The sequence below is a fragment of the Leucoraja erinacea genome, chromosome 4, assembly GCF_028641065.1.
Source record: "Leucoraja erinacea ecotype New England chromosome 4, Leri_hhj_1, whole genome shotgun sequence".
Lineage (NCBI taxonomy): Eukaryota > Metazoa > Chordata > Chondrichthyes > Rajiformes > Rajidae > Leucoraja > Leucoraja erinaceus.
The window spans coordinates 107864721-107878337 of NC_073380.1; the positions used below are offsets into that span (position 1 = coordinate 107864721).

The 13617-nt window shown below is 41.6% G+C and overlaps 1 protein-coding gene across 1 annotated transcript in view; it reads left to right on the top strand.

Moving 5' to 3' along the window:
- The window catches only part of rims2a (regulating synaptic membrane exocytosis 2a), a 684525-nt gene that overhangs the window by 374366 nt on the left and 296542 nt on the right, over positions 1-13617 (top strand). Inside the window, exons 22-25 of the mRNA XM_055634901.1 lie at positions 3141-3176; positions 5162-5272; positions 8036-8104; positions 10536-10607. Coding sequence (XP_055490876.1) covers positions 3141-3176; positions 5162-5272; positions 8036-8104; positions 10536-10607 — 288 coding nt within the window. The remainder of the gene's footprint in view (positions 1-3140; positions 3177-5161; positions 5273-8035; positions 8105-10535; positions 10608-13617) is intronic.

Here is a 13617-nt window from a genome sequence, read left to right on the forward strand (position 1 = left end):
GGGATGGGGATGTCAGCTAACTAACTTAAAGCTGCTTTTTGTCCATATTACTTGCAAAATGTGTTTTTCTGAACACTTTAAATTTAGATCTTTTGAATCCTCTGCCTAATGCAGTACACGGTTGTAAAATGTGAAACAGCCTTACATAAATTATATTCCTTATTTTAATTGGTCTTGAAATCTATTTGTTCTGCATTGGTTTTAGTTTCGTTAATGGTCTGGGTGTATTTCTCATTGTGCTGATGCAGCTGCAATTGATGGAAACACCCCGTTACTTATTTATGAAACAATTTGTAGAATTGAAAGTCGTGCAACAAAAATAAACGAGTATTTATCCCTTCAAAGCTCAAATTTCATTTCCTTTTACAAGGCCTGCAGTTATTCAGAAGTAATTCTAGAAAAGTATTTAATATTTCTCAATGAGCTTGAATTCCCTTTCTATTGTTTATTTCACGACTGTCATTATAGCCACGGTTTCCAGTATTTCCCCACAGTTGAATACTTTACATGCATCCTGTTGTGAGATAAGAGAATTGCTTCAGTCTATTTAATGGTTGCACCTTACTCTAATTTACTATTGTCCTCTATGCGTTGTTCCCAACATACGTGAAAATGTGGAAGTCATTTATACTTTATTTTTTGCCCTCAATAAGACATTTCTATCAGCACAAAATGGATCGCGTTGCCTCTTTTTAGAGGGTGGGGGTTCTTTATTTCCTCATTTCAAGCAAAGTAAAATTGACAAAATGTCAAACCCACAAGCCAGTTCATAAAATGCTTCTAACCTTTCCAGAGCATACTCTTCATTATAAACCTCAACAATTAACTGGCCATTATACATTATTAAATTAGCAGTTTAGTTGCAAAGCACGCTGTAGGCAATGCAGTTAGTTTAAAGACTGAAGTGTGAGTTTATAAAATTATAGGGAGATGAGTAAACCAATCGTTTCTCAATACATCAGTAAGAAAAATATATTTTGCAACATAGCTTAGTGAATTTGTATGAAACTTCATTTGCTATCATTGTGGTAGAAGAACTGGAGAGAACAAAGGAAAAGTGCATACATAAATCTGGTTTATATGATTTTTATTTTAGTGTATGACTAGACCAAGGGGGACTTGTTGGGAGGGAGGGTAGAAGAAGAGGAGGGGGGAGAGAGAGGGGGGGGGGGGGGTAGAAGAGAAGGGGGGGGGGAAGAGAGAGGAGGAGGGGGGAGGAGGAGGGGGGGAGAGAGGAGGGGGGGGGAGAGGAGGGGGGGGGGGGAGAGAGAGGAGGAGGGGGGGGAGAGAGAGGAGGGGGGAGGAGAGGAGGGGGGGAGAGGAGGGGGGGAGAGAGAGGGGGGAGGAGAGAGGGGGGGGGGAGAGAGGAGGGGGGGGAGAGAGGTGGAGGAGGGAGGAGAGGAGGGGGGGGGGGAGAGGAGGGGGGGGAGAGAGAGGAGGGGGGGGAGAGAGAGAGGGGGGGGGGGAGGGGGGGGGGAGAGAGGAGGGGGGGGAGAGGAGGGGGGGAGAGAGGAGGGGGGGGAGAGAGAGGAGGGGGGAGAGAGAGGAGATTTGGAGGGGGGGAGAGAGGAGGGGGGGAGAGAGGGAAGGGGGGGGGAGAGAGGAGGGGGGGGAGAGAGAGAGGGGGGGGGGAGAGAGATGGGAGTTGGGGGGGAGAGAGGAGGAGGGGGGGAGGGGGGGGAGAGAGGAGGGGGAGAGAGGAGGGGGGGGGGAGAGGAGGGGGAGAGAGGAGGGGGGAGGAGAGAGGGGGGGGAGAGAGGGATAGGGGTAGAGGGGGGATAGAGAGAAAGTAGCGGGGAAAGAGGGGGGGGGGGGTAGAGGGGATGGAGTTGGGGGAGGGGGTTGGTGGGCAAGGGAGGTGGAGGGGAGCCGGCGAGCGAGAGTGCTGCGAAAAGTGGAGAGTCCGGAGGGAGAGCTGAATACATGGCCCCACTAGTACAAAGCTCTCAGCAGTAGCAAGAGCGCACTGCGGGGCGGGGCGGGGCAGGGAGGGATGCTGGTGCTGGTGCTGGTGCTGGCGCTGGTGCCGGCCGGCTGCACGCGGGTGCTTGGCCATGGGGGGGGGGCGGGGCACATAACTGGCAGCTGATGGAATACAGTTGGCCGCGAGGAGCAGAGGCAGTTGGCCGCGAGGAGCAGAGGCAGTTGGCCGCGAGGAGCAGAGGCATTGTGACGTCATCAGTCCGTTGGCTTCAGCTTCAGACTGGTGAAGGATTTGAAGAAATAACGGAATCAATAATGAGGGGCGGGGCTGGGGGCGGGGCTTGGCGAGCTGCACGGGCAGCGCAGGGAAGCTACAGCGCATGAGCGCCTCTCACCACGCGGTCGATCCTATAGTGGAGCTGAGCTGAGCTGTAGGGTCGGTCTTTGCTGCAGAACCTTCTCGATCATTCTGGGCTAACGTCCCTCGTGGAATGCTGCGCATGCGCGCCGACAGCAGCTGCATTAATCCAGCGTTATTTTAAAGACCCAGTTGTTGTTGTTGAGATATCTTGTTGAACCATTGCAGTCTTTCAAGTAAAAGTGCTTACAGTTGGGAAGAAAGTTCCATGATTTTGATCTGAGGATAATAAGGAATCACCATGCATGTTCAAGTTGGGATGGTATAATTATTATTTAGAAGGCTGTGATGTTTTTTTCTGCTGCACTTTTAAGTGAAGAACGTTGTGCATTTTAGAGATGCCACACAAGTAAACTTAGCAACTAACTAAATAGCAGATACACAGTTTCATCTTTGATAACTCCATGGGCATTAACACTTGTGAATATCAACTTGCACAGACCAAACTCCATGTTGATGACAGCTGTCGGCACAAAATGAATGATATTGTCTGGTTTGCGGCTAATTTTTGGGGTGACCATTGAAGTTAAGAATCTATTTGCATTTTAATTTTGTGTTTGACAAAATCACATCTTTACTATTTTGTTGTTTGTAACCTTTTCCAGATTTTAGCTATTCTCCCTGTAATTTTTTTCCAACTATCCATTAGTTCCTGGATAATTGTCCCAGTGTATCAATAATTGACTGGTACTGATGCACTTATTTATTATTTTACACATAATTATTCTTAAAATACATTTTGTCCGTGTAATCACGTTCAGTGTATCCAATATTTTTATGTAATCATTCCTGCCTTTAGGTTGAAGCCTACGGTAAACAAATTGTTGAAAAAAAGGTGAGCTGCTCTTATTCATTGAATATATATGCAACCTTGAATTTGATTGCTTGCTGTATTACTGATAGTCTTCTGAGAACTGACCAGTTACGCAACACATATTATTATTATTTAAGCTTTATTTCAGACACAGGTCCATATACACATCAAACAGTACAAAGAATTACAAAGATACATTAAGAAATTGCATATTAGCCTAAAAGATATATAAGCTATTGCACCAATGCCATCTTAGCCTAGAAGTGAATCTATAGCAGCTTTTCAGAGGGCTGACTAGGGCTTCAATTATGTGGTTCTCTGACTTGTCCAGGTGACACATAAAACTAAACATCAGCTGTCTTAAGAGTGCCTTACAGGTTGGCACTCTAGTGGACACAAACAATTGACTGGCACTATGCCACCTAGGGACACGAAGTAGCAACCTCATTGCATCATTTTATGCTACCTTAAGCCTCTGCATACTCTTTTTCTTATAGTTAGACCACAATTGAGCAGTATATAACGGTGTGATGTAGGTTCTGAACAAGGAACACTTCACATGGTCAGAGCACATATAAAACTTCCTTATAAGCATGTTGGCTTGAAGATAAATTTTACAGCGCTGTCGGTAGAGGTCTTTGTCATCCTTCCAGTCATCGGATATGACATGACCTAGGTATTTAATTTCCTCACACACAGCAAGAGGACTGTCTGACAAATAAAAGGTCGGAAAAGTTGATTCCCTGTCCTCAGCGCTTCTAACTATCATTATGCGGCTTTTCTTAGCGTTATACTTTGTCATAATCAAGGCCATACTGAGAGCACACCTTCAACATCTGCTGCAGCCCAGCACTAAATGGACAGAGCAGGACCAGGTCGTCTGCATACATCAGATGATTAACAATAGTGTTGCCTACAAGACAGCCAGTTTTTAGCCTATTTAACTGATTTGGCAATTCGTCCATATAAACATTAAATAAAATAGGAGACAAAATTCCTCCTTGCCGCACTCCGTCACTAACACAGAATGGAGCAGATACAACATTGTCCCATTTAACCTGAAACGTTTGATGGGCATACCAAAACACTAAAATTCTCACTAAGAATTTAGGGGCACCTCTATCTAGCAATTTTACAAACAATTGTTCATGATTAATTCTATCAAATGCCTTGGACGCATCAATAAAACATAAAAATACAGATGAATTCAGGCTCGAGTACCTGAACACAATCTCTTTAAGAGCATAGATACACAGGTCAGTTCCATGCTTTCTTTTGAACCCAAACTGATTGTCATTAGTAAGGACATACATTTCTAGCTTTGTCAACAGTATTCTCTCCAGTACTTTATATAATAGTACTCTCCAGTACTAAATATAAAAGTCGTATTTATGTTTCCTTTCCCAAATCTAATTGATGTCACTTAAAGATATAAAATAATTAAAACCAAGGCAGTAAAAAACCCTGCTAGGTTATAATAGACGGGAACATACATGGCAATTAAAGAGGCAATGGCTTCCTTTATATGTAGGAAACTGATGTTGCTAGTATAATTATAAAAAGGCTGCTCCTACATGAGGAAGCCTCATTTGCCAGGGAAGTAAATAAGGGAACTACGGATGAGACTCAACGCTGTGCATTTGCGGTGTTCCCAATTTTAACAGTTATTAATCATTGGAAACATTTTGAGCATTGTGCTATTTGTGCTACCTATGGTTTGATGTTTATACGGACACTGTTCAACCATATTGGATAGGTGACCTTGCAGTTTCTAGACCACTGCCATTATCCACAATCCACTTCCTCAAGCAAAGGGAAAAAGATCTACTTTTCTCACATTATTGACCTTTATGTAGTCATGTTTCACATTTGTTGGATATGATATAAAGTTAATAGTGCAGAAGGTGTGAGCACTGTATAACAACTCAGTTCACAAGTGTTATCCATCAGGTATTCCCTTTTCTAATGTTCATTACAGTTACATTCATTTTGTTTTTATTTTTTAGCAGCATGAATCATATTGTTTATCCCCTCTATCGGGAAGATGCTATAAGGTTACTTCGTTCCCAAAAGATCAACAGTATCTACTCTGAGGGTGCTTACAATGATGTTGAGAGGTACTAATTTGACCATTGTTTGGATTTATTTAGAACTATTAACCTGAACTACACAAATGTATTTCACTGCACACATATCTGTGCATTAGTTTTGGATACTCTAGAGTTGCAGTTATTTTTCTGGATGAGTGACTTTGGCAGATATACGATGAGATGGGTTTGGAGGGATATAGGCCAAATGAAGGCAAATGGGACAAGCCCAGAATACTAACGGCCCATGACCCAAATTGGTTGGTGTGCTAAAGAGCTCCATCCAGTATACATCGATGGCTCCATCACTCTGTGCAAAAAGTAATATAATCTCACTGTGGCACTTTAAACATCAAACATTTTTTTTTTCCCCTCCAAAATATGGGAATCAAACTGCGAGAATTAAAGTAACAAAAACAAACAAACAAACAATGAAGTGAATAGATTGTCACCAAAACCCGCTTACCTCATTAATATCCTTAACCAAAGAGAGCCTGCCTCCTTTGCTGATGCACTTTACTTTGAGTTTGGTCTCATTACTGGCATTGACACAAAATGCTGGAGTAACACAGCGAGACAGGCAGCATCCCTGGAGATAAGGAATGGGTGATGTTTCAGGTTGAGATCCTCCTTCAGACTGAGAGTCAGCAGAGAGAGACACACATAGAGATATGGAAGGGTAAGGTGTGAAAACACAGATCAAAGCAGACGATGATAAGGGTGGTATGGTTGCGCAGCGGTAGAGTTGCTGCCTTTCAGCGCTCCCGACTACGGGTGCTGTCTGTACGTAGTTTGTACGTTCTCCCTGTGACCTGCATAGGTTTTCTCCGAGATCTTCAGTTTCTTCCCACACTACAAAGACATACAGGTTTATAGGTAAATTGGCTTGGTAAATGTAAAAATTGTCCCTAGTGTGTGTAGGATAGTGTTACTGTGTAGTGATCGCTGGCCAGCGCAAACCCAGTGAGTTGAAGGGCCTGTTTCCGCGCTGTATCTCTAAACTAAATGTAGAATGGTTCAATGTTAGCTGAGGGGAAGATGACAAGGAAGCATACAATCATTGACATTTAATCAGGACAGTGAAACAAGTCGGAGAACTAGGATGGGGGTGGAATGGAGAGGGAGGGAAAGCAAGGGTTGCTTGAAGTTATGGAAATGGATATTCATACCAGGTTGTAATCTGTCCAAGTGAAATATGAGGTAATGTTCCCTCGATTTGCGTTGGACCTCACTCTGACGGTGGAGGGGGCCCAGGACAGAAAGGTCCGCATGGGAGGGGGAGTTAAAGTGATTAGCAACCGGACTCATTACTGCCATTGTTATTAACAACTATTTACACTTGCTCACCAAGCCATTCATTTTTTCGCAAAGTAGGACTGGACAATTATTGGCCATAAATCTGTCATGAGTATGATTAAATAAATGTTGCCATGATAGTGGTAGAGAAAATTAATGCAAATTGTTGATCATCCATACTTCATGATATTATCTTGCTACATCCTATCAATGAAGAGAACTAAACTAAACTTGTCACCAAGTGACAATATTTCAAATATCACCAGGTCAATATTAAAAAATAAAAATATATCATCAGAGAGAGAAAAAAATCACTATTAGCATCCATGTATATTATGTTAAAGAGGGAACTGCAGATGCTGGAGAATCGAAGGTACACAGAAAAGCTGGAGAAACTCAGCGGGTGCAGCAGCATCTATGGAGCGAAGGAAATAGGCGACGTTTCGGGCCGAAACCCTTCTTCAGTCTGAAGAAGGGTTTCGGCCCGAAACGTTGACTATTTCTTTCGCTACATAGAAGCTGCTGCACCCGCTGAGTTTCTCCAGCTTTTCTGTGTAACCTCCATGTATATTATGTTTTGCAATTTATGTCTATTTTTCATTATAATCAATTTTGTAATTATATTCCCCTCAATCTTGAATAATAGTCTTTTTTTCCCCAAACAATAGCTTACCATTAATCATCAGACCAAATGGCAGAAATTAATTAACTTTTTTACTCATTGTCTGATGCATTCTTCCAAGGCCTATCTGCATTTTCAAATGACCAAATAAGTTAATCTGTCATCAGCTATTGCTAAAGCCGATCTCATTGCACATTGAAGCCTCAAGCATTGATTGATTCGCACAGATATACACTGTAAATGACACTAGTTATACTATATTTACACAGTCGTATATCATTTCATAAAATTCACTGCACCCAACTCAAATTCCATTTCTTTTGTGTTAAACAAAAAGAAAACATATTGTATTTAGTGTAAGAAAGAACTGCAGATGTTGGCTTAAATCGAATGTAGACACAAAATGCTAGAGTAACTCAGCGGGTGAGGCAGCATCTCTGGAGAGAAGAAATCGGCGACGTTTTGGGTCAAGACCCTTCTTCAGACTGATGTCCGGGGAGGGGATGGGACAAAGATAAAATGTCGTTGGAGAGTAAGACCAAAGCAGGAACTGGAGAGGAACTGGGAAGGGGAAGGTGATGGAGAGAGAAAGCTGCTTCACCCGCTGAGTTACTCCAGCAATTTGTGTCTCCGCATATTGTAACTTTGGCCACAATAATGCAAAATGTTTATGACTACACATACCCACTTCATGTCAATAAGCCATATGGTAGAAATACATTATTCAAACAATTAATGTGTGAAAATGGCCATTTTGTTCTCTATTATGTTTGTGTGTTTAGTTTATTATCATGTGTTTAGTTTATTTTTGTGTGTCACCATCTTGAATACATTGTCCTTTTTTTTAATTTCTGTACTTCACTGTTCATTGTTAGGAGAATTGGGCAGCAGGGGAGAGTACCCACTGTTTGGTATGATGGTGGTGCTGCTGATCACCCAGAAAGGTACATCATCATTAACTTAATTATTAGTAGCTGCACATCTTTAAATTAGGTGTAACTTTACCTTCTTTGTAATAGATGGGAAGAGGTAAGGGTTATGTAGTAACTGCAATGGCACCACCACTTGTATAGTAATGCCCCTGTCCTACTTGGGGAACCTGAACGGAAACGTCTGGAGACTTTGCGACCCACCCAAGGTTTCCGTGCGGTTCCCAGAGTTTCCCGGAGGTTTTTGTCAGTCTCCTACCTGTTTCCACTACCTGCAACCTCCGGGAACCACACGGAAACCTTGGGTTGGGCGCAAAGTCTCCAGAGGTTTCCGTTCAGGTTTCCTAAGTGGGACAGGGGCAGAAGGAACTGCAGATGGTGGTGTAAACCGAAGATAGACACAAAATGCTGGAACAACTCAGCGGGACAGGCAGCATCTCTGGAGAGAAGGAATGGCTGACGTTTCGGGTTGAGACGGGTCTTCTGAAGAAGGGTCTCAACCCAAAACGTCACCCATTCTTTCTCTCCAGAGATGCTGCCTGTCCCGCTGAGTTACTCCAGCATTTTGTGTCTACCACCAATTGTATGCTCTGCTGTAATTCGATGATTTTTATTGTATATTTCATATTCATTTTTGGACGATTTCTTAAAGAACAACCTAGACTGAAAAGATTTGTTTTACCCCAATCTTGTAACGATTTTGTTGGTTAAAAACATTCTGCATGATTTTTAGATTTTGCACAGGTGATTGCAACTGGGAAGATTTCCCATGTTAATTTTATCACACATTTAACTGATATTTTGTGATGAGGGTTTTTTTTTTGCTGTAAGCAGACATTTGACAAAATTAATTCCACAGTGTCAGTATTATTGCATTATGGTATTGTTCAAGATGCCATCTTTAAACCATCCAAATGGACTATCTGGGTTAGGGAAGAGAACCTATCACGAGTTTCCTCTTTTGAATCCACTAAAGTAAATGGTTTGTATATTGTGGGTGTGTAGTTGTGAAGCCACCAGCAATGTGCTAATTTTGTATGCTGACGAAAGATCAAAACAATTAACTGCCTTGGTGGACAATGTGAAATCAATGCAACGAAAGTAGAACATTCCAGAAGCTCGGCTGATCAGGCAACATTTGTGAAAAGGGAAACAGTTTGCATTTCAGGTCCGGGACCCTTCAATTTCTCTTTCCACATGCTTCCTATATTTTCTGTTGATGTGTTGTATGTCATGCAGCATGAAAACAGGCCCTTCGGCCCAACTTGCCCACACCAACCCACCCGCCCCAACCTCACTAGTCCCACCTGTCTGTGATTGGCACATATCCTTCTAAACCTATCCTATCCATGTTCCTTTCTAAATGTCATTTAAATGTTGTGATAGTACTTACTTCAACCACCTCCTCTGGTAGCTGATCCATACATCCACTATCCTCTGTGTAAAGAAAGTTGCCCCTCAGGTTCCTATTAAATCTTTTCCCTCTCGTCTTAAACCTATGTCCTTGGGTTCTTGGTTCCTCTACTTTGAGTAAAAGACAATGTGCATTTACCCTATCTAATCCCCTCATGATCTTATACCCTCTATAAAATCTCCCCTCATCTTCCTGCGCTCCAAGGAATAAAGTCCTATCCTGCTCAACCTCTCCATATAGCTAAAGCCCTGGCAACATCGTAGTAAATCTTCTCTACACCCTTTACAGCTTAATAACATGTCCTTTAACAGGGTGACCAAAACTGAACACAGTACTCCAAATGGTGCCTCACAAATCTCAACTGAAACAAAACCTTCCAACTTCTATACTCAATACTCTGTCTGATGAAGGCCAATGTGCCGGAAGCCTTCTTGACCACACTATCTACCTGTGATGCACTTTCAGGGAACTATGTACCCGCACTCCTAGATCCTCTTGCTGTACGCCGTAAAGGCCATGCCCTGGTGTAACTTGCCAAAATGCAACACATTACCCTTATCATTATTAAACTCCATTAACCATTCTTCAGCCCACCTGCCCAACTGATCAAGATTCTGCTGCAATTTTTGATAACCTTCTTCATTCACTATCTGTGATGCCACCCACTTTAGTGTCATCTGCAACCTTGCTGATCATGCCTTGTACTTTCTCTTATAAATCATTGATACTGATGACAAACAGCAAGAGAATAATGGGAGAAGATCCAGTCCCCGAGTGCAGTTTCTTAGTGAAGTTCACAGGCAACACAGGCCTGAATGCATTTCTAACCACATTGCAGTTATTTTGAAATGCAAGTGCTTTCCTACCCCTGAGCCAATTCATGAACACTTCTGATGATGTTTTTAACAATATATACATGAATCAGGAATAAAGTATATGTGTGATTTAGAAGATAATGTTGACTGAGTGTTATTGTGAAAGAATTGTTACAAGTACTTCTAATGTTGTTTATTTTGGTATGCTTTTCTGAAGATGGTACAATGGTGGAAGTCACAATGCATGGTCAAATCATACAGTAGTGAATGGGACATCAGAGCACTATAGGTAAGCTGAGTGATGTGCCATAGGTTACTAGCTTTGCAGACTTCATCCAATCTTCCAGCAAATTGGATGATTAATGCAGTGTGAAGAAATGTAGTTGGATCTTCTGAGAATCTAAAGTTGGTGGGCTAGATCCTACTTCTGAATGAAGGGAACAGCCAGCATTTTGGTACCATGGTCTCGCAATGGAAATATTGTATTGTATTGTATATCTTTATTGTCATTTTCCTGAGTACTCGCATACCCAGAGGAAACAAAAAAACGTTGCTCAACCAGTGTCCATTCAGTGTGCAGTAAAAATAAATAGAAATAAAAATACATATATCATGAACAAATTAACACTCTACTCTCTACTAAACATCAACAGGCGTTCCGAGTATTATATATGACTGCAAATGGTGCAGACCACATAATTGCACCATAATGCCCATTTTACATCAGGTTTTTGTTCTAGATAAATTGTCTCCATAAATTACCAAATTTAATTTATTCTAAATTTGTCTTGTACAATTCTACAATATATAGTCTAAAAGCTTGTTTTGTTAAAGTAGCAATGTTACAAAATTTTGAGATTTTAAAAATCAAGTCTGCAATTTATCCCATCAGATAAAGCATAACAACAAGTTTAATTTGACACCAAATTCACTTTCATATCTCAAGTATTAAAAAAGTTATGGCCATTTTCATACTCGGAAATTAGCATCTTGTTCCCTATTGATTTTCAATGGACATTACAAAAAAGCTGTGATCTTGGATAGTCAAAAGCCCGTAACTTTCTTAAGAATTAAGAGAACTGAATGAAATTTTCACTTATCATAGATTGAAGCATTCTGAAAAAATATAAAACAATCTTACTTGGATGACATGAAATTAAAGCATATAATTAGCTAATTACCTAATTGTAGCTAATTACAAAATTGACCGATGTGACAGAAATGGTAATAAACAACCAGACTGCCTTGAAAATTCAAAAATGTGATATTCTCAAGATCAGAACTTTAATATTATTGTATAATATGCTGTAAGTCAGTTATGGATAGGTAAATAAATTACAATTTCTAGCAAAAGACCAAGTCTTTATGGAGAAGATCAGTATAGAAGCTGGGATGTAATGTTAAAATTGTACAAGGCATTGGTGAGACCAAATCTGGAGTATGGTGTACAATTTTGGTCGCCCAATTATAGGAAGGATGTCAACAAAATAGAGAGAGTACAGAGGAGATTTACTAGAATGTTGCCTGGGTTTCAACAACTAAGTTACAGAGAAAGGTTGAATAAGTTAGGTCTTTATTCTCTGGAGCGCAGAAGGTTAAGGGGGGACCTGATAGAGGTCTTTAAAATGATGAGAGGGATAGACAGAGTTGATGTGGACAAGCTTTTCCCTTTGAGAATAGGGAAGATTCAAACAAGAGGACATGACTTCAGAATTAAGGGACAGAAGTTTAGGGGTAATATGAGGGGGAACTTCTTTACGCAGAGAGTGGTGGCGGTGTGGAATGAGCTCCCAGTGGAAGTGGTGGAGGCAGGTTCATTGGTATCATTTAAAAATAAATTGGATAGGCATATGGATGAGAAGGGAATGGAGGGTTATGGTATGAGTGCAGGCAGGTGGGACTAAGGGGAAAGAAAATTTTGTTCGGCATGGACTTGTAGGGCCGAGATGGCCTGTTTCCGTGCTGTAATTGTTATATGGTTATATGCTAGCTGGTACATTGGCATATCATAATCAGTAGCATCATCATACTCCTCAGACTACAACCAATAAGCAAGTCTGTACACGTTGTTTTTCCTCAATTTTTCAATTTTGGCATTGTAAACTACAAGTTTTTGATCTTCAAACCACGCATGGCATGCCTTTCTGCTAACTACTTTCCCACTAATAATGTCGTGTAGATCATCACATTTGGAATAGTCCAAATTCGGATAATCTCTGCGAATGTTGTCTAAATCAGTCTCTTTCAATTCTTTCCCTAGTTTTTTCCTCTCTTTCGTGTCTCGAGCATGCTCCTTGCCTTTCTGTCGCTTGATGATTTCTGCTCTCAATTCCTTCTGTTTTTCCTTCCGTCTGTTCCTCTGCACTCTCCCCCATGTCACTGCCTTACAGAGCACCTCCTCCCTACGATGCTCCTCGAGATTATCAAGGAAGTTGACTGTTCTATTCTTGCAGGCCCGCATCCTACATGACAAATAACACATGGTGGCATTGGGAGATTTCTGTTTCGATGAACTAAACATCCCCATTATCTCCTCCGCATCAATGTTGTGTGATCTTGCTGATGCAGTCTCCTCCTTCAGTTTCTCAGTAACATCAAGTTCAAAGTATTTACTATACTGCCTCTCCAACACAGTGATGACAGCTTGAAGACAGCTCCTCATCTTTGAACTGAACTGTGGATGTACTGGTAGCTCCCGAAGTTTTGTCAATGTGGCGTCAAGATGTACCTCCTCACCGAAGAAATCTTCCCTTGCCAATATCAATTCCTCTGGATCATCTGTGGCTTCCTTTAGAGCAGCAATCATCCCTTTAACCACTTTGATGCCATCAACATGGTTGATCTGATTCTGGCTTGAAGTGTAGAAGCGCTTCATCCAAGGCCCAGTCAGATATTTGCCAAGTAAGCCCAATATCTGAAGTTCTACTTTTGCTTCAGCCTGGGTGAAGTCATGGAGGATGGCGCTTTTCAACCCCCCACAGGATATTCCGCTATTCAGCAGGGCAACAAAGTCATCATAATGTTCTATTAGCTTGCCACTAATGTGAAACAGTATCTGCAATCTATTGCCACGATACCGTGGGAGGACACCTCGGGGGATGTTCCTGTCATCTAAAAATGTGACAAATCCTTTTGGGTCCCCTTTTCCGTTTTTATAACGAAGCTTGCTCATCTGCAGAATGGCATTTACTGCTAGACAGTCTTTCCCAAACAAGAATTGTCCTCCAGATTGTTTCTACATTTTTAGGGCTGAGCGAACTGATGTAGCAATGGAGTCAAGAGGATGCAAGTGGCAGTAG